The sequence below is a fragment of the Cebus imitator genome, unplaced genomic scaffold (genome assembly GCF_001604975.1).
Source record: "Cebus imitator isolate Cc_AM_T3 unplaced genomic scaffold, Cebus_imitator-1.0 Scaffold391, whole genome shotgun sequence".
Classification (NCBI taxonomy): Eukaryota; Metazoa; Chordata; class Mammalia; order Primates; family Cebidae; genus Cebus; species Cebus imitator.
Window position 1 is genome coordinate 2,359,310 of NW_016107706.1, and position 21,810 is coordinate 2,381,119.

The 21,810-nt window shown below is 46.4% G+C and overlaps 1 protein-coding gene and 1 pseudogene across 2 annotated transcripts in view; one reads left to right on the forward strand and one right to left on the reverse strand.

Annotated features, from left to right (window-relative positions):
• Positions 1 to 21,810, reverse strand: part of ITGA9 (integrin subunit alpha 9) — a 368,469-nt gene that overhangs the window by 17,587 nt on the left and 329,072 nt on the right. For both annotated transcript variants that reach the window (XM_017508435.1, XM_017508440.2), the window contains 2 exons: positions 18,746 to 18,847; positions 1,712 to 1,831 (listed from right to left, as the gene is read on the reverse strand). In XM_017508435.1, the coding sequence (XP_017363924.1) occupies positions 1,712 to 1,831; positions 18,746 to 18,847 (222 nt within the window). The remainder of the gene's footprint in view (positions 1 to 1,711; positions 1,832 to 18,745; positions 18,848 to 21,810) is intronic.
• Positions 13,403 to 14,016, forward strand: LOC108289122 (annotated as a pseudogene).

Here is a 21,810-nt window from a genome sequence, read left to right on the forward strand (position 1 = left end):
AAATAAAATAAAATAAATAATAGGCTTAAAATATGCATTCTTTTGATGGTAATTCTGTTTCTAGGCTTTCATCCTAACAACATAATGAAAGACCTGTGCAAACACTTGGCTCCAAGGATATTTAACGTGGCACTGTTAAAAGAAGTGTCAAACCGGGAGCAACCTCAATTCCAGCATCGGGGAACTGGATGAGTACACTGCAGACACTCTACAGCCTAAGAAGTGCTGGAAGCGTGCTTCGAACACACGGAAAGACGTCCCCACTACCGTCTTCTGGGAAAAACAGGTGTACGTTTTTCCTACATAAATAAATCAAACCCAGGCCAGGTGCACTGGCTCATGCCTGTAATCCCAGCACTTTGGGAGGCTGAGGTAGAGGCCAGGAGTTCAGGACCAGTATGAGAAACACAGTGAAACCCTATGTTTACAAAAAATTTAAAAAGTGAGCTGGGCATTGTGCATGCCTGTAGTCCCAGCTACTTGGGAGGCGAAGGCAGGAAAATGGCTTGAGCCCAGGAGTTAGAGGCTGCAGTGAGCTATGATTGTGCCACTGCCCTCCAGCCTGGGCAACCAAACAAGACCCCATACTTTAAAAAAAGGGAACCCACTGCTTTTAAATTTAGAGGTACTTCACCTGAAAATATATTGAGTATATTACTGCAAAATTAACTAATACGCTATTCAAAAATAAGTCGATGCTATGAGAACTCCTGGTCTCTATCTATATATGCAGAGAAAAAGGTCAAAGAGCGACCATGCTATGCTCACCACAGAAATTTCTGGGACATGAACTCCTGGTGTTCTGCAACTTTTTTTGGTAATTGGTATGTTATCATGTTTGGTCAATAAATACATACTATTTTGTAATCCCAAAGAAATTATTTTAAAATATCCATCTCTAATACTCTACGAGGCTGTTTCCAGCTACATCCCAAGCTTGGAATTCTAGTGAAGTATGGACTTTGGTGTCAGGAGGTCACAGTTATGGTCCCTGGTGCTATTTTAGAGCTGGGGACACAGTGGAGACAAGGGAGAGACAGATGTTCTCAGTCTAAGTCTCTGACACGTCACTGATGGACAGAGAGGATCTGAAGGAAAAGGACTCCGGGTCTCTAAGAGAGAGTGTGGCAAAAACGCCATCCTCGACATGGGGATGAGGACAGTTTTACTCCTTGAGCGAGTGATGCTTGAGGCAGGGCAGGTCTACGCCCTGGGCCACCTCCAAATAAACCAGCATGAGGTCTGGAGAAGTTATGATGGAGCTACTCTGGACTGTAGCCCATCTCAGTTACTCAGGGTTTCTGGGCAGAAATCGTCCTCATATTGCACAGAAGAAAAGAAGGAAGAATTGCTCTATCGTTCCCCTCTGATCTTTCTTCAAGCAAATGGTAAATCATCCCCTCTTGGGAGTTCCTCCTCAGGCTTCTGTTACGGAGTTAGGTTCTCACCATCCTACAGGAGGACTCTAAGGAAAGGTAGGAGAAGAGAGAACGGAGACTTTGGCCCTCTCTCTGAAGTGGTCCAAATCCTCAGTTGTGAATGGCCTCAAGGGGAGCCAGGATTCCACTCCCTGCCTGAAGGGTCACTGTCCTTCGCTATAGCCATGCCATGAAGGAAGCTCTAACAGGATAATTCTTCTTCCCTGGAGAAGTGGGAGAGCTGGGTATCCATGGGTGGGGACTCCAGGGGGACCTGCAACCGCCGGACTCACCTTCCAGAGCAGCACGGCCAGCAGCAGGAAGATGAGGATTCCCACCAACAAGCTGATGGCGATGATCCACCCCACGACGTAGCCACGGGGCTCCAGACTGTGCAGGGCCTCGAAGACCACCTAGGAGACAGCGCAATAGTGAAAACGTTTCCTTTTTTGTTTGTTTGTTTTTGAGACAGAGTCTTGTTCTGTCGCCCAGGCTGAACTGCAATGGCGCAATCTCAGCTCACTGCAACCTATGCTTCCCGGGTTCAAGAGACTCTCCTGTCTCAGCCTCCCAGAGTGCTGGGATTACAGGCGTGAGTCACCACTCCCAGCTCTTTTTGCTTTTTTTTTTTGAGACAGAGTCTCACTTTGACACCAGGCTGGAGTGCAGTGGCACGATTCCCGCTCACTGCAACCTCGGCCTCCTGGTTCAAGTGATTCTTCCGCCTCAGCCTCCCAAGTAGCTGGGACTACAGGCACACACCACCACGCCCAGCTAATTTTTTTTACTTTTTAGTAAAGACAAGGTTTCACCATGTTGGTCAGGATGGTCTCGATCTCTTGACTTCGTGATCTGCCCCCCTTGGCCTCCTAAAGTGCTGGGATTACAGGCATGAGCCACCGTGCCTGGCCTCTTTTTACTTTTTAAAAATTACTTATTGAAGTTGAATATACATAAAGTATCCTAAGTGTACAGCTCGCTGAATTTTCACATACCAAATGCTAAATGCATGTGTGTAACTAGCAGCCTAGATCAAGAAACGGAAGGTGACCAGCTCTCTAGAAGCTCCCTTCCCCTTTCCTTCCATTCCCCACCCCCACCAAGGATGTCTAACAGCTTAGATTAGCATCACCTGCTTTTTTTGGTCCTCAATACAAATGGAATGACACTGTATGAACTACTGTACCTTTTTTTTTTTTTTTTTTTTTTTTTTTTTTCTTTTTTTTTTTTTTTTTTTTTTTTTTTTGACAGAGTCTTGCTCTGTTGCCCAGGTTGGAGTGCAGTGGCAAATATCTCAACTCACTGCAAACTCTGCCTCCTGGGTTCAAGCAATTCTCTTGTCTCAGCTTCCCAAGTAGCTGGGATTACAGGGGTGTCCCACCACACTCAGCTGATTTTTGTATTTTTAGTAGAGATAGGGTTTCAACATGTTGGCCAGGCTGGTCTTGAACTCCTGACCTCAGGTGATCCACCCGCTTCGGCCTCCCAAAGTGCTGGGATTACAGGTGTGTACCCGGTTTCTTTCTCTCACCGTTATGTTTGGGAAACTGTGCCAGGCTGTGGCATGTCCACTGTCACTGCTGTATAGTATTCCCCTGTGTGGACACACCACTACTTATTCATGCTATCAACTGGGCATGAATTGATATTGCTATTGATGGGCATGGAGGTTGTTTCCAGCTTCGGGCTATTAAAAAGAGCAATTTTCAGACAACAGGCAATCCTCAAGGAAAAACACTGATAGGTGGGAGGTGGTGGGACAAAAGTGGACTCTGACGTCTGTCATCCTAAATCCACTATTTTCTATCTAGTTCAGATGAGCAGTTCCCCTTTTTAAGGCAGTCAGATTCATGTCTTTGGGTTTTGCTGTGGACCAAATCGCCTCTTGCATTTGGAATCTCTCGTGGTGTCTTGTACAGATGAACTGTGAGGAGCCGTTAGGAAAGTTGGGGAGGGAGGAGTGCTGGTGTTAATCCTGGTCCTGGAGCAGCCGTAGGCAACCACGATACTACTTTCTCTTCTTCTGTGAAATGGGGGTATGATAGGGAAAATGTGGCAGTTCTGTGAAAGCACCTGGGTGTGAGAAAAGTCTGCTAAACCTTATTGCTGACTGCGAATCAGACTGAGACACTGAGCTCAGTGGGGTTAGCTGCAAAGCCCAGCCCCCTGTGCTAACCCAGATGGCTTGTTAGGGACACTGAAATCTGTATACCAGCAAAGCCATGTTGGAGGTCTGGTTTTGTGGACACAGAGGTTAAAGTAGCAGCTACAGTTTAGTCTGGCAAGTTCCACAAGAATGCCCTGTCACTTCCCCGGAATGTGGGCTTTATCTCGTCTTACTTTGAGGCAAGCTGCTCATCCCCTTGGATGCTTGCTCCGTGCTCTGGCAGAGCCTCAGCCTGCTCTCTCACATCGCAGCTCCCATAAACTCATCTGAGTGATGATCTGAGCATCCTGCAGCTCTAACAAGTCATATCTTAGATTAAAAAACAAAACCCCAAGGAAGGAACAGTAGCCTGGATGACATGGAGGGTCAAGAAGCACCAATGATCAGGTCCCGTCTCCACCACCAATGAGCCGGGTGATCCTGATTAAGCGCTACACCTTTCTAAACATCTTTTCTCTCCATCCTCTTCTCTCCATCCCAGGTACTTCCTGGCTCACATCTCGTCTTCTCTCACTAGCTCTATTGCAGGAGGCTTGGGGAGGCCTCCCTGCTGTTAGAGTTGTCTTCCCAAAGCACAGGTCTCACCATGTCACTTCTTGGTTTACAGGGTCCGTGGCTTTCCTTTAGGCTGAGCATCTAAATCAGGACACCAGGCCCTTCACATTCTCATCTCCTTCCTACCTTTCCAGCTGCTTCCAGGACACAGATTTACATTCTAGCCAGTTAGAGGTCCCTTGCCTGTGAGACCAGTGGTCCCCAGCCTCTCTGCAGGCCGCTCTTGCCTCCTGGAATGCCCTTCCATCCTTGTCCATCTGACAAACTCATTACTGTTCATCTAAAAACGTTCATACTTGATCAGCCTGGCCAACATGGTGAAACCCCATCTCTACTAAAAGTACAAAAATCAGCCAGGCGTGATGGCGCACGTCTGTAGTCCCAGCTACTTGGGAGGCTGAGACAGGAGAACCACTTGAACCCAGGAGGCAGAGGTTGCCGTGAACCAAGATGGTGACACTGCACTCCAGCTTGGGTGATAGAGCAAGACTGTCTCAAGAAAAAAAAAAAAAAAAAAAAAAAAAAAAAAAAAAAAGAAAAAAAAAAAAAAAAAAAAAAAAAAAGAAAGAAAAAAATAACAATGTTCATACCCTTTGATCCATTCATTCTGTACCTGAAAACTTACTCAAAGGAAAGAAATATAAAATACAGAAAAAGTTTGATGCTCAAAAATGTTCACTGCAGAATTATTTATTTTGGTGCTGAATTAGCAATATCCTAAGTGTCTAACCTACGGGCAGTAGATAAGTAAACTATGGTCAATCACAAAATAGGATATCATAGAATTATCAACAATGATGACAGTAAAGCTGGCTGTCAAAGCATAATTTTCAAAAAGTTAAAAACATAATTCTTATATAAATATACAGTGAATATATGGCAAAGATTAATTTATTATTGAGGAAGCCAGCAGGGTGGTAAAGCTAGTTTTAAAAAGACCAGAAAAAAATGTGTAGTCACAGGAAAAATAATTACTGAAATCAGATTGCTATATCAAATACAAACCTGGCTAATACCCTACAAGGTGATAAACTCTAACCCTACAAGGTGATAAATTCTAACCTTTGGGATTATATTTTCAGTCAAACAGAAATCATTTTTATCTTTACTGGCAATAGTCATTGATAACTTATCAGCCTTCCATAAGTTAATATGTAACTTCACAGAATTTGGGCCCTGGAGGGTTAGGCAGGCCTGCAGATCGGTGCTTCTCAAATTTTACTGTGTGTAAGAATCACATGAGGAACTCTGTTAAAAGGCAGATTCTGAATTAGAGTCTAGAGTGGGGCCTGAGAGCCTAGATTGCAAATAATCTGGTCCATGGACCACACTTTGAGTAGAAAGGGCGAGGGCAGGCTCCAGTCTGACACTGAAAGGAAATGTAATCATCCTTTTGCCTCATTTCCAAATTATAGATGCTTTTGAAAACATAGTAATAATGTGAGGAAAATGATAAGTTTATTATGCTAAGTTAAAAAATCAGAAGATGCTGGCTCACGCTTATAATCCCAGCACTTTGGGAGGCCAAGGTGGGAGGGTTGCTTGAGCCTAGGAGTCCAAGACCAGTCTGGGTAACACAGCAAGACCTTGTCTCTACAAAAACACAGAAATTAGCTGGGCATGGTGGCATGCACCTGTCATTCCAGCTACTTGGGAGGCTGAGGCTGGAGGATCATATGAACAGAGGATATCAAGGCTGCAGTGAGCCGTGACTGTGCCACTGCACTCCAGCCTGGGTGACAAAGCAAGATCCTGTCTAAATAAAATAGGCTGGGTGAGGTGGCTCATGCCTGTGATCCCACCACTTTGGGAGGATGAGGCAGGTGGATCACTTGAGGCCAGGAGTTCACGCCAGCCTGACCAACATGGCAAAACCCCATCTCATACAAAAATTAGCCCGGTGTGGTGGTGCATGCTTGTAATCCCAACATTTTGGGAGGCTGAGGCAGAGAATCACTTGAATCTAGGAGGTAAAGTCTGCAGCGAGCTGGGATCGCGCCACTGCACTCCAGCCTGAGCGACAGAGCAAGACTCTGTCTCAAAAAAATAAAAAAATAAAATAAATAATCAGAAGATTATCTAATATATAGAAGATTTCAGCTTTGCAGAAATATAGTAGGAACTCTTTAAATAGGTGTGTTTTAATATTAAGAATGTTATTTCTTTTCTACTTTTTATTATTTTTTTAACTGAGCATTTTAAAGGCAAGTAAAACCAATTTTTTTTTGAAGGAGAGACTCTGCTCCAATATCTCCTTTCCCAAGAAGCCTGCCTTACTCCCCTGTCTTCAGCAGAATTAATCACTCTCTGAGATCTTGGAAACATAGTAATTTTCAACGTACTGTGGCATCCCAATGTATAAATGCTACTCAGGTGGGCAGCTAGAATCCAGCCTACTCAGCCCCCATTTGTTTTTATTTTTTGGAGACAGGGTCTCACTCTGTTCTTAGACTGGAGTGAAGTGGCACAATCTTGGCTTACTATAGACTAAACCTTCTGGGCTCAAGTGATTCTCCCACCTCAGCCACCCAAGAAGCTGGGACTACAGGCACACACACCATACCCAACTAATAATAATAATAATTATTATTATTGTAGAGACATGATTTTGCCAGGTTGCCCAGGCTGGTCTCGAACTTCTGCGCTGAAGTTATCTGCCTGCCTCAGCCTCCCAGCATTTTGGGATTACATGTGTGAGCCACTGTAGCTGGCCCAGCCTCTCTTTCTAAGCCCTGTTTCTTCCTACCCTGGCCTCAGCAGCCCCTGAACCAACTCAAGGGAACCCACGGCTCCAACACAACAGAGTTTTAAAACCACAGCTGTATACTTCACAGTTGCAGTTCTAGGTCCTTCTCGTTCTCTAAGGTAATGATGAATCTTCCTGTCTATAGACTCCAGTAAACTGAATTCGTATACAATAAGGACATGAATGCGTGCATTCCTATCACCTGAACCAAGGCAGTGTTTCATTATATGATTAATGAATATACAAAGGAATACATTCAACATCCTTTCTGCTAAAAAATCAGATGAATTATGAGCATGACTCAGTCTGCAACAAAAGAGATGGTGGGATTTGAAGCTGGAGTCTCTGAATGTGATTTTCTTTCTCCTTCAAAAATATATTAGCAAATGTTAAATCTTTTGGGGGAGTCTTGGCCATCCATCCATCCATCTGCCCATCCACCCACCTATCCATCTGTCAATCAATCTGTCCATCCATTCAGTCCATCCGTCCGTCCGTCCGTCCGTTCGTCCGTTCGTCCATCCATCCATCCAACAAATGTGTCTGTAGTGTCTCCTATGTGCTAGACATTGTGGAAATTCATTGATGAATAAAACAGACAGTGTTTACACTCATAGAACTTCCAGGTTCCAGAGACTACCAGCCAATTAGGCAAATAAATGCTAAATTAAAACTGTGGCAAGTGCTACAAGGAGAGGCTCATGAGGATAAAAGATCCTCGTATAGAGGCATGGGAGTGAACAGAGTTCCCTGAGGAGCTACCTGACCTGAAGGTGAAAGGACAGGCAGAAATGAACGCTTTGGCATGAACTTGGCAACTGCCATCAGCCAGTGGACTGGAGCAAACAGAATGAACAAGCAGCCACAGGAAGATGTTCACGATGTGCTGGAAAGCAGGAGATGGAGGCCGCAGTAAGATCTCCATGCTTTACCATAAGAGGAATGAGAGGCTGCTGAGGGGTTTGGAGCCGGGGAGTGATGTGATTTGCATTTTGCAAAGTATGCTGCAAAATGAATCTAGACTGGAAGACATAACTGCACGTGGTTGTATAAGGGAAAAACAGCCCCAGTGAGAGGGCTGCAGGGGAAACGGTTTCACCAGGCTAGATCCATGCTTTCAGTAAGAAAGGAGGTGGCGTGAAAGAAGGAAATTGACTAAGGAGGGAAGTCTGCTGGTTTTGAGGAAGTGGCTGTGGAGGTGGTAGCAGGCTGAGCTGGGGAAGGCAGGCGCTCTGGCCAGTGAAGGGATGGCTGATGGCCTGCTGTGGACCCTGGCTGGAGGGCTCATGCACTGGATGCTGACCAGCAAAACAGATGAAAATGAGGAGCGTGAGGATCTGTCTCAAGGGGGCCTTCGAGGAGGGCAAACAGGCCTTTGACGCAGGTCCAGACACTGGCACCCTGCCTACTGCTGCAGAGTTTAATGCACCTGAGGTTGGCAAGCTGGTGTCAGGGAGTGGCCAGAGGCCAGCTTCCAGTCTGAGGCAGGGGGTGAACCCAAACCACACTATTTGATTTACTTCTGTGTTTCTGGAAAAACGTTTATGTTCTAACCAATGCAAATACGCCTAATGTAACAGCTGGCAATGCCCATGGTCTCCACAAGGCCTGGGAATATGACCACAATGGAGGTACATCTCGCCCAGGCCTCTGCTGGGTGGACAGCTTCTAGCGGCGGGGCGACAGCTTAATACCACCCAAGAGGAGGTTCAACTCCACACCTCGGCCAGCAGAAGGCCGGCGACAAGGGCAAGATGCTCTCTGCAGTCAAGGTCACACACTTGTCTCAGCAGAAGGAAGGGATTTACATACAAGAAGAAGTGGAAAGAGAACATTTGGGATAGTGACATGACATTTCCACCTGCTTCTGATTCCATCTAATAGCCAGTGGAGGTGGGCGGAGGGAGGAGGAAGACAGGGCAGTTGAAGCTGGAAGAAATGTTTTCAGCAGAACCATGCCTCAGATGGCTGTCAGAACTCAGCCTCAGAAAGCAAGCCAGTTCAGGGGCACAGAGAGATTTATGGAGATGACATAAATGAACAGAAAACCAGCTGTGCATTTGGCAAGATTGGCACTGTAAGTCTGTGCTGTGATGAACAAGTCAAACGTGCTCCGTGCCTGCCAGGTGTCACATTTCCGAAATTTCCTGCTCTGTTAGAATTTGCAGAGGAATGAGCTGGGCTCTGCTAATTCCTGTTATTGGTAATGGATCACATTTGTAGAGTACCTACCATGTGCTGAGAGGTGTTCTATCTACTACTTCCCATAATCCTTACATAGCTCCTTAGAAAGGGAGGAAATGGAGCTCATTTACCTCCAGTGATAGAGTGTCCTGAGGAGCCCTTATTCCTTTGACTGAACATCTGTGCATCTGGTTAAGGACCAGGACACAATGCAAGAGTTCCAAAGCCAACTGACCACCAAGTAAGTCTGCACATGATGTGCTTCTGAGGCCATCCGAGCCAAGGGTCACTCCTAAGACAGAGGGTCAGCTGTCTACCACCCAGGACTGCGATTCCTCCCACCTGCTCTGTGTGTGGGCTCCGGGCTACAGGACAGCACAGGCCAGAGGGCAAAGGGTCAAGGCAGACTCAGGCCTCGCCAACAGGCAGAACTGCGGGCAGACTTGGCTCTTCCACCGACCAGCTGCGGGGCATCTGGCAGGCTCATTCACTCCTGGAGCCTCCATTTCCTCAATTGAAAACGGAAGTCATAGTGTGTAGTTCCACGGGTGATGCCACAGTGACAGGAGGTCACCATAGCACATGCCCAGCACCTCACAGGAAGTGAGCAGATTCAAGCACACCTCACGCGAGGTCATTCATCTTAATGGGACATGGACACGCGTGCTGAGAGAAGCACCCAAGCTTGGAGTAGATAACACTTCTGTCTGTGGCCAAGACTCGGTTCTCTGCCCAGATGCCCTTGGGTCCCCTCTCTTGCTTCGGCCTGCCCAGTCCCCAGGTTTGGCATGCCTTCACTTCTAGAGGCCTGCCTCACTTTTAAAGGGTAAAGTGCCTTGGGTTTCCTACCTCTGAGGCAGCCTCAACCAATGACTGGCAGGTACAGGAGTGTGACAGCCCAGCTCGCCTGCTTCCAGGCAGGACCAACTCCGAGGTGTTATTTGTGCTCCAGAGTTCACACAGGATCAGGGTGAGGCTAAGATGGTCCCTGAAATCTCGCCCTTGCTTCCCTTCTCCTCTTTCCTATCCTGTCCCGTTTCTTTCCGGGTCCCACTGGGAACACCTCCCTAAATAAACTCCTTACATGATGCCCTCATCTCAGGGTTTGCCTCTTGAGAATCCAGCTCGACACACCATCCGACTTCATCTTGAATGCCTGATCTTCTTTGTACACGTAGGAAATTCCTTAAAGACACATTGGGCACATACACATACAGTGCTGCAGGGGTGTGTGTGTGCATGTGTGTATGCATGTGTGCGTGCGTGTATGTGTGTGTGTGTTTGCGTGTGTGCACGTGTCTGTGTGCGTGGGTGTTTTGACTTGTTTGGGGCTGTGGAAGGCTTAAGGGTAAAAATTTCATCTTGTTCATACTTACTGGGGGCATAACTAGCGTCTAGTGAAAGCCTCTGATGAACTGGGAAACCTGAAAATACCACTTTCCATAGCAGTGGCTTCTTTAGAGCCCAGGGGTCCAGTGAGGTACTACGGAAGCCATCAAGGGAAAATGGTGGCTTGAAGCTGCCAAGAGGGAGTTCCAGGAACTTCACCCCTGAGTCAACCAAACCATATTTCAAAGTAGAAATGGGTTCTGTTGCCTAAAAATAATGATGATGATGGTGATGATGGTGATCACGATGACTAGAAACTTGGATTTAGAGGAAACTGACCAGGACTCGAGGATCTGAGGAGAAGGTGGCTCATTTTTCATGTGCTTCATCTTCTCCTTGGCCATCTCTTTACGCAATGACAGCCACTATTAACGGAGTGCCCCTGTGGATGTGCCGTGCAAGGGGCTTTGCACCGAGATGACATTGGACCCCTCCCAGCCCTGCAGGGTAAGCATTCCTTACGTGTGACTGCCACCAGTCACCGCGCCTTCACTGACACAGACCTACTAGCCACTTGATCTACCTCCTCCGGCACCCTGACCTCTTGCCAGGTGACGGTCACAGCCTTCTAATCAGCTCCTTATTTCCACCATTGCCCCTACAATCCCCCATCCACACAGTGGCCTATGATTTTTAAAGAGCATACATTGGATCATGCCATTCCCCGCTCCAAGCAGAAGCTTTCAATGGGTTTCCTCTGTAACCGCCCAGTGTGTTACCTGGTGTGGACTCTGTCTATGTCCACCGTAGTTCTCTTCCCTGCTCACCAGCTTCCTGCTGCCTGGGCTTTCAGTGCCTTGAAGAGGCTAAGCTGTTTGGGGCTCCATACAGCTCTCCTCCCCAACTGGGACACTCTTCCTCATGCTTACTAAGCAAATTCCTTCTCACCTACCAGTCTCAGCCTCCTTGGAGAAACATTCCTCAGCCCCCAATCTAAAGCAGGCTACTCCCTGGGGACCAAGCTCAACTGGAAATAGAATCTTAGTTTGTGTCCTTGCTGACAGCTGCCCTGGGAGGGCGGGGATCATGTCTCCTTTGTTCACCAGCGAGTCCCCAGTGCCTAGCACAGTGCCTGGCTCTTAGCAAGCCCTCAATAAATGCTCATTAAACAAGTACTTGGGGTTACTACCTCTGGGGCAGCCCCAACCAATGACCGGCAGGTACAGGAGTGTGAGAGCCCTGCTCCCCATCATTTTCTAATGATGACCATTAGAAAATATGCCTCGTGTGTTTGGCAAACTATACCAAAAGTTTTCTCAGTTCTTGATGGTCAGAGCTTAATTCTCACATGTGGGGAGGTGGGTGAGAAGAAAGAACTGCCCACCAACCATTGTGGACAGCACAGGATGAGGGTGGTGATGACCTTCAACAACCCTCTTCATCCTACATCTCAGCATAGTGTGAGGTTCAAGGGGGAAAGACTCTATCGCCATATGGAACATGACTGTAACTGAAATTGGTCACATAAATGATAAATAACGAGTCACAGTCTATTTCACGACAGTAAAAGTGGTAAACTTTGCCTCTAGAAGCAGTACACCAAAGGAATGGTAAGTGGCAGGTTTTTGGAGTAATCTTGTTTGCCATGCTGAAAGATGCCTCTCTGGTTGAGATGCCAGGCTTGCATCTTTGGTGGGGCAGTGCTGGGAGTGCTGTGAAGTCGTGTGTTGGCAGGACTGCAAGGTGCTGTGCCGCCCTGAGCAGCAGCTGTGCACCTGCCCTTCTTCTAGGAGCTCCATGCTGGTATCGTTGAACCTTCTCAGCAACTCTAGAAGTAGAAAGGGTTCTGCCTGACTCCAGAGCACAAGGTGGAGGAGCCAGGGACAGCTGTGTCCAGTGTCCAGGTCGCCATGCCAGACTTCCTGTGCCTGGACCTAGCCTGTAGCCCACAGGTTTCTGGATCCCTCTGATTTTTGGTCTGGTTCTCTAGCCTTCCAGCGCAATTCTGAGCAGTACCACTGGATAGCCTTTGAGTCCATTCTGATTCTGCTAAAGCGAGACAGAGCTAGTCTTTCTGGCTGGCACTGAAGACCTTAGTCTGGCGGATGCTCCACATCGCAGCAGCTTACCGACTCATCTGTGGACTTATGTGTTTAACATGTATTCTGCTATTTGAAAATATCAAGAAAATAGCAAGAACTCATGTACGTGTCTCATACAGACAGACGGGAGTTTAAGGGGATGTCCTGCAGTAACAGCTGATTCCATAAAGTCTTGATTTGCCTTGGGGGAGTTTCTGGCCTCAGGAGTTGGCAGCTCTCCTTAAAAGATGGGGACCTTTCGTCTTCTGTGGGCCTCAGTAACCAATTCAGGGATCAGGGAAAGCACCTTCAGCCCTCAGCGTCATCTGATACCTTTTTAGGCTGCATGAAGAGAGATGAACCTCTCCGGAGCCTACTCGCTTTCTTTCTGAAGGCCTTCCTGGAGATAAATTCCTTTTCTTTCCTCGGCCAGCTTTCCAGGGCATGATTAGCTACATTTATCCTGTTCTTCATCTTTATGGTTTCTGTGGGCTTCAAACAACATGTGTTGACCTTTCCCCTCTCATCCCCTGCTCACTCCCTGAAAGGTAAGTGGAGCTGGGTTGAATATGAAATTCAGCACGTAATGGGCACCTCACAACCAGCACTTTGACTCTGCAGTCACACAGGCCTCCCCTGGCATTCTCAGGTTTGGGTCTGTACAGAGCTAGGTCTGGCTGATGTGGCTGGCCCTAGACTCCCTGAGAAGGGTCATTAGTGAACCAGGCAGAGCCACAAGAATCTATCACATATTTCTAGTTATTCACCCAAATGCTCTGTAAAGCATAACTTGTACCATGGCAGAAAAATAAAAGATATAAAGAATCACAGGATATGTGCGTATGCTCCGGGCACCCTGGAGGTTTCCTGCGCCCATGTTCCCACATGCGGCACGAACCCGAGGGCATCATGTTATGAGGAGATGGGGGCTATGATGACTTATGGGGTCAGGAATTTCAACCTAGAGAAGCGGGCGGGAATGGGAAATCAGCAAGATGAAGCCCTCTCCCGCTCCCAGGTACCTCTCTACCTCCAGCCTCCTACGAGAGCAGATTAGTCTCTACCCAAAAATTAAGGGAGAGCTTGCTCGTAAAGGTAACAAGCTGCTGTCATTTCTAAAAGATGTGTATGCTGATGCCAAAGACCCTGTGTCTTCCACACAGGTGGAAGCTGCTGAAACACACCAAAAGCCAAAGGAATTCACATTGCCGAAAGGTCGTCACTTCAATGGGATAGATATTGAGAGCATTCCCAAAGGCAAAATTTTCATTATAGAAGCATTGACACTTCTCAATAATCAAAAACTTTATCCAGAAACATGGACTGCTGAGAAAATAGCACAAGAATATCATTTAGAACAGAAAGATCTCAATTGCTTTCTTAAATATTTTGTTACTTTTGAAGTCAAAAATCTTCCCTCCTGGACAAGAAAGCAAGACAGTAAAAATGAAGAAAACCCCAACAATTTCCTATGTGTACTCCTCATCCCTCATCCTGTATATTTTCTTTTTTTTCGCATTAAATTATGTTAATTACACTGTGTTTAATGCTGATTGTGAGAGCATACTCTTAATATTTATTGAGCTCCCTGACTTTTCAAGACTGCCATAGAATGTATTTTGTTTTCCTTTAAATTGCTTTAGGTATATTTCATGTGTACATGTCAGCATGACTCATCAGCACATCTGTACCTTTATTATAAGTAGGAGTTAATTTGTTATTTTAGCCACATCATACCAACTTTTAAATTGGTCATATGACCCTTTGGGAAATGTCCCGAATCCCTCATTTAAGTTTTACTTTCTAAGTTTGGTGTTTAGTTCATTCTTCATATGTGATAGTGAAAGTAAAAGCCTTCCTGGCTCTGAAGACTGACGTTTTCTTGTTAGGGAAAGAAACCTGATAGCAAGGTAGAGTAACAGTGTTTCCCACAGGAGAAAATAACAAATCAATAGAATCTAATTACAATTCTTACTCCAGGGAATAAGAAGTATTGAGGATTTATTTTATTTTGAATTGGTTTTAAGTATGGAATAATTGTCTTTACTGTTATAAAAAGTAATTCGTGGTATTTATAAAATGTTGGGAATTGCTGCTTTAACAAACAATTAGTTAAGTCCCACAGCTTTCAGAGAGGCAGGGAGCTGTAGAAACTTTTGAAAAAGTAGCATTTCTCTGGATTTTACACGGAAATAGAAAAATTAAAAGAGTAATTAAATTAAAAAATCATGGTAAATGATATTCGGTGATTATATATACTTTTGGATGTTAACGCTAGTTGGGAGAAGAAAGGAAAAATAATAAGTAGAAGCAGAGAACAGGATCACTGGAAGGGATCTGAGACATTGCCGCTTCATCCATTTTAGCAAACTTATTAGCACGGCATGTACCGGCACAAGGATCTTGAGAGTGTGTGAGTTTAGCTCTGCCTAATACATTACTACTTGTGAGATCTCCGGGAGACTGTGTCCTCTTTGAGATTGAATTTCTTCCATAAAATGAGCATGATGCTACCTTACTTAAATTTAAGAGTTATCATGAAGACAAATGAAATAGTAAAGGACTACAAAGGACCAAGCGAATAGGAATTACGTTTTGCAGTGGAGAAGCAAGCACCTGGGGAGAATGTAAGACCTAAGGTTCTGTAGTTTATGACCTACTCAGGCCCAGAATTTAGTTTTTCAAATCCCAGTAGCGTGTTTTTTCTGTTGTGCCAAAAAGTGGCACACCTCAGAGAAGGGAAAAGGTGTGTGAACTGTGGGTATACTGGGGCTATCAGTGTGCTTCTGAGGGAAGATATGCAACACTACTTCCCAGAGATGTCCCTGGAAATGATATAGAAGATGCTGAAGAATTCAACATGATGGTGAAATGAAGCATTTGTAATAGTGCTGAGAACAGAAAAACGGACTAGTGAAAATTTGTAAGCATGGCTTTGAATATAGATTTGTTATATAAACAAACTAGCTAGTTTATTTTTAGTGCAATAAAATAATTGTTTTAAGAAAACATAAAATACTCAATATAAAATGCATTTTAAAACTCCTGTAGGCCGGGCACGGTGGCTCATGCCTGTAATCCCAGCATTTTGGGAGGCCAAGGAGGGCAGATCACAAGGTCAGGAGTTCAGGGCCAGCCTGACCAACATGGTGAAACCCCATCTCTACTAAAAATACAAAAATTATCCGGGTGTGGTGGCGCATGACTGTAATCCCAGCTGCTCAGGAGGCTGAGGCAGGAGAATCACTTGAACCCGGGTGGGCAGAGGTTGTAGTGAGCTGAGATCGTGCCATTGCACTCCAGGCTGAGTAACAGAGCGAGACTCCGTCTCAAAAAATAAAATAAAATAAAATCTCCTGTTTAAAAAAAAAGAATCACAGGAAAATTGTTTGATTTCTCAATTAGATACATTTACCACCATGCTCATGTTACCTGGTTAAAAATCTGATTGTTTCCCTCCCGCCCACACCTTGCTTGATACCAAATGCAAGCACATTTCCTGTTCCTTCCAAGGCCGTAACCATTTGGTGCCTAATCTAAAATCCTCTGAAATTTTGCCTGACTTAAATTTGGTGGCAAGTCTCTATGGAAATTCCCCTTCAGACTGATGGTTGACAGAGGGCCAGGCATTCAGAAGAATCACGCAGGAAAGAACGTGTTTGTTCTAAAAAGGCAAACCTTCCTACTCAGAAAAGACTTCTTTTTTCTGTCTGCCAAGAAACGTGAGAACAACAGATTGTAGAACTTCATCGTGGCTCACGGACTGAAAAGGCAAAGTCATGGAAAGGAGGGGGAAGGGGCGCTGTGGGAGTCCCATGTGTGTTAACTTTTTTCTTGGGAATGCTAAAAAAAAAACTCAGCCTCTTCCAAAAAACTCTTGATAATGAAAATATCACCATAGTGCTCAAAATGGACCAGTAATTAATGTAAGTGGTATTCTGGGGAGTGCAGATGACTCAGAATCCAACAACAAGATGTTAGGCAATGTTTTCCTGGATCCCACAGCTTAGTCCTATAACGGAAGGCAAGACGCCTAGTGATTTTTTTTATTTTCGTCTACACAACGGATTCCACATGTAGAAAACCTGTTATTCCCATTAGCTTCTACCTGTTAACACTCTGGTTTACCAGAACATTCTAAACCTCTCATGGTGGGCATGAATTTCATTCTATAAAACTTTTTAACCAGAACTATGACAATGAGCAGGGAACCATTTTTCTCTTTCACTTCTCAGGTGGAGGTCTGAATTAGCAGGTAAATGGCCAGAAGGCAAGGAAGAAAAGGGAAATGCCAACTTCAAATATTTGACCTGCCAGAAAAACTGACCCTAAGTAGTAAATGACCCAGCATCACTCCATTTGGTTTCTATCTTATTAAAATTAGTGCCTGGCCTGAGCCTGACAGGAGGAGGCTGCAGTGACCCATGATTGCACCACCGCACTCCAGCCTGGGTGACAAAGTAAGACCCTGTCCCCAACAAACAGACGCCCAAAAATAGCGCTTGGACAACTTCTCTTGTGGGTAGAGTGTAACAGTCTGCATGGGACACTTGTTCCCTTTACTGAGTCAGGAATGCCCAGCCTCTCACTCATTCAGGAATTCATATTCACCCCAGACTCACTGATGTTCTCATCTCTTACTCACCAAAAGCAGGGGCAGGACTGGAGTGTTATTGAGGTCCCTAAGCATTATTGCTGTTGTTGTTAGTATTATTATTTGAGATGGAGTCTCGCTCTGTTGCCCAGGCTGGAGTGCAGTGGCACCATCTTGACTCACTGCAACTTCTGCCTCCTGGGTTCAAGCGATTCTCCTGCCTCAGCTTCCTCAGTAGCAGGGATTATAGAAGCCTGTCAACACGCCTGGCTAATTTTTGTGTTTTTTAGTAGAGACAGGGTTTTGCCATGTTGGCCAGGCTGGTCTTGAACTCCTGATCTCAGGTGATCTGCCCGCCTTGGCCCAGCTTTTATTTTCTATATGAACCCTTCCCAACCAGGGTCTTGTAAGAGTGGTCTTTGGTTTGATCCCCATTCTGGCATTTCGACATGTGGTGTCTCTAGTGTTATCACAGAGTAAGTCAACAATCATTTCTAAGTACATAAGCATTACGAATTTAACACCTTGTAAATGTGTCACAGCAACACTGACTCTGCTAAGAGAGGGTAAGTCTCCCTTGAGAGAAGGTAACTTCCACAGAAGGGATGCAGAAAGGTAGCATCGTTACACAGCTCACTGGCAAAAGCAGTGCATCGGCTGCTGTTTCCTCCTCTACTCCCCTGGGATCTCAGTGTGGGCGTCAAACACAGGATGGACCCCCACCAAGCCCCCTGCTTCTGCAGGAAAAACAATCAAAGGCAATACGGGTCCAAGGCCACATCTCCCCTCCAGCCGCTCCCACGCCACCACACCTAAGCCTCGTGGTTTGCCACATCCTTCTGTGCCTCTGAGGCCTGGGCACTAACTGCACTTTATGGGGAGAAGGGGTAAGGCGGTAAAAAGAGAGTGAAAGAGAAGTTCCTAGGTCTTGACAATTTGGATGTGACCTCTTTAAGTCATTCGAACAACTTGTTTTAAAAACACCAAGTGTTGGCCTGTAATCCCAGTGTTTTGGGAGACTTCAGCGGGGATGGCTTGAAGCCAGGAGTTTGAGACTGACCAGCCTGGGCAATATCATGGGACCCTATCTTGACAAAAAATAAAAATAAAAATTAGGCATGGTAGCGTGCCTGTAGTCCTAGCTACTCAGGAGGCCAGGGTGAGAGGATCCCTTGAGGCCAGGTATTCAAGGCTGCAGGGAGCTATGACTGCACCACTGCACACCGGCCTGGGTGATACAGTGAGACCCTGTCTCTTAAAAACCAAACCAAACCAAAAACACAGTGATTTACCCATGGAGTAACATGATGGATAAGGCAGATGCTGTCTGCCTTAGGAAAGGTCTAAGAAAGCCATAAATAGTCCTGGCTCCACGGTGGAAATCCAAGCCCTGTTGAGGGAGGGTACTTCCCGACCATTTTCCCTTTGGACAATCATAGCGGGAAACGTTCACATAACGATGGCATCCTAAAGGACGATGCTATCAAAACAATAAGCCACAGAAGTTCTCCGGGGGGCCTGGAAGCCAAGGCAGGCACAGTCTCGGGTCTGCCACAAACCCAATGTCTTGGCTCTGAGACTGTCTTCACCCTCAAATTCCAGCACCAGGTTTCCAAGTCACCCAGCTTCCCCTGCCCTCTGAGAGGGGCAGTCCTGGGGTGGCTGACTCACCGTCATCTCTTCTGGGTTCCCATGAGCTATTTCCACCACCCTCAGGGCAGGATCCACCTTCACCTTGGCACGGGACATGAACTGGATGACAGACGAACTGTCCTGTGGAAGAAACAACAGAACTTGCTCTAAGAGTTTTCTATAATAACGGCTGGGCCTTGGGAGGGACTGGGCAGAACTGAAATTCTATGATTCCATGTAGCCCAGACAAAGATTTTATCATTGAACCAGATACCGCTCCATCCCAGGCATCCACATAAATATAGACTTCCAGGGTCTCTCTGGAGAATTCCTTGCAGATCATGGTGGATGCTGGGAAATGATGGAGTTTGCCAGTAATCAGCACATGCAAGCTGTGTGCTGTGGTTTCCAAGCAGTAAGAGCCAGCTATTTGGATATTGATATTGACATGTTCACAAAGAGTTGAGGATAAATAAAGCTGTTTAATTGTGTACAGCAAATCTAGGCCTGGCATTCCACAGAAGGCATCTGATTCTACATTTCATAAGCATCTTCCAGTCCTGACCACAACCCTCAAACCCTTCACAGGAGTTGCTTTTAACTCTTTCTTTGCTCTTAAATGAAGCTGTTTTGGAGTAAAAACCATTTAACATTGAAAAAGGGTAGCTGAGGGGGAGATGGGGAAGGGGGAAATATCTGGCTTATAAATGAAGCTTAAGGAGAAAGCGGCAGGGGTATAGGGGAGCATATCTAAGACTCGGGAATTGCCCCCCACCAGACGCAGGCAGAAGCCTTGCTGCAGGTTCAGATTCAAAGCTGATCCACGTAACCGGAAACGGCGCCAAAGCAGGATGGAGAATGAATTTGGGAGAAGATGGGCGCTGACACAACTGTGGCCTGGGGAGGAGCCAGAACCTCAGGCCACTGGTACAGGTTGACCATGGAGCAGAAGGGCAGCCTGGCTTCTGTCGTGGAAACAGACAGCAGAGAACCAGTGCACTCAACGTTCTACCTGTGGGGCAGGGCAGGAGGGGCTCCAAAGGCAAGGTGTCATGTGGTGTCCCCACCCACATCTCCTCAGCTTGCCTGTCACGCAAGGAGCTCACACTCAGAAGCCGGCTTTGGCTAAACCCTCAAAGAAACGGGAAGGTAGAGGACTCCGTAGAAATAGTTCCAAGGGCACCCTTTGCTCATCTCTGCCAAAGAAACCACAAAGGCCTTCTGGGGCACCCAGGAACCGCAGTCTGTACGTGTGACTTGGGAGTTACACACCAATTATTGTTCTTTTCTTAAAATACATTTTAAATGCTTTTGGGAAGCCTCTCATTCAAAAGAGTTACTCCAGTTAACTCACTTTAAGCAGGAACTAATTCTGTATACAAATAATCTTTTACCAATTTAACAGTTTTATAAAGTTGGGGGTCTATGTATCAGGATATGTCGTATTTTCAATCTTAAATAATAATGATCATCTTGGGCTAGGCACAATGGCTAAGACCTGTGACCCCATCACTTTGAGAAGCTGAGGTGGGAGGATCACTTGAGGCTAGGAGGTCAAGACCAGCCTGGGTAACATCCTATCTCTGCAAAACGTTAAAAAAAAAATCACCTGGCATGGTAGCAAGTGCCTGCAGTCCTCGCCGAGGACCACAGGGCAGGATCACTTGAGCCCAGGAGTTTGAGGCTGCAGCGAGCCATGACTGCTCCACTGTACTTCCATCTGGGTGACAGAGCGAGACCCTGTCTCTAAAAATATTTATATAAAAAATTAAATACAAATAACCTTGGATATGACTAAGGATAATAAGAATGATAACTGCCAATGTTACAGGCAGGCAGACGAGGAGTCTGGCACGGGATGGGCCCCACGGTGGGGGATCAGTGAAGAAAGCCTTACGGACTGGAAGAAGAACACTTCCAAAGAAACCCGACCCTACAGTGATTTTAAAAGTCAGATCCTACATTTCAAATGAAAACTTGTTAAGGTCAAAACAGTAAAACCTCAAATTCCCTTGTCTGGGGCCAGATCTTGAGGTCAAAAGGAAAATAAACACGACTGTAGGCCCAGGCAAACCACAAGCCTGGCACCGCTCCACATCCTTCGGGAGGCCTGGAGCCACGCGGGCTCGACTCCCCAGGGGAGGCTGTAGCTGGCTTCAGGGCGACTGAAGCTCTGGGAGCAGCTGGGGCTCCATGTGGCTTCCAGGTCAGCTTGGTTCTAAGTCTTTCTCTGTACCTGGAAGTGCTGCTGGTTTCTGCTGAAAGGGTACATGGAGAATGAATCTGAAAGGCTTCATGTGACACCCCACCGCTTTCAGCTCTCTTGCCTGGGGCTCCACTGGCCTGGCTGGCCCATGGGGACAACAGTCACTGGGACGTGTTCCTTGGGCAAAGGGTCACCACTGGCTACCGGGACAGAAATGCAGAAGAACCAGGCTGCAGAGTGTGCGTGACTAACTGCAAATAACTGAAGTGTGGGCAGCAGCCATCTGGGCTGAGGATGAAGGAGACATCAGAGTGGCTTTCAGCCACCAGGGCTCTGTGGACAGTGGCAAGCATGGCACAGCCAATAAAGCTGTCTGCAGTGCCATTTGTGAAGCATACAGACAGGACAGGTAAGTGTGCAGGGGCAAAGTCCTCCAGCCTGACGGGGACACATGTCAGGAAGGTACTTCCTGAGATGCGGAGCTTCCAGGCTCCCTTCTGGAATCAGAGGATGGCCAGTGGTGCTCTAAGCCGTGCCTGGTCCTCCTCTAACACAGTACTTTATAAAGGGAGAGGCACAAAGAGAGAAGAAAGCTCTGGCTGTGAGTCCAACTTGCCCCAAACCAGTTTCCTTCCAGAGCAAACCAAAGAGACCAGAACTGTGCACAGCTCTCTTTGGGTGTGCGAGGGCTGTAACAGCTACAGATTGGCCGGGCGCGGTGGCTCAAGCCTGTAATCCCAGCACTTTGGGAGGCCGAGGCGGGTGGATCACGAGGTCAAGAGATCGAGACCACCCTGGTCAACATGGTGAAACCCCGTCTCTAATAAAAATACAAAACATTAGCTGGGCATGGTGGCATGTGCCTGTAATCCCAGCTACTGAGGAGGTTGAGGCAGGA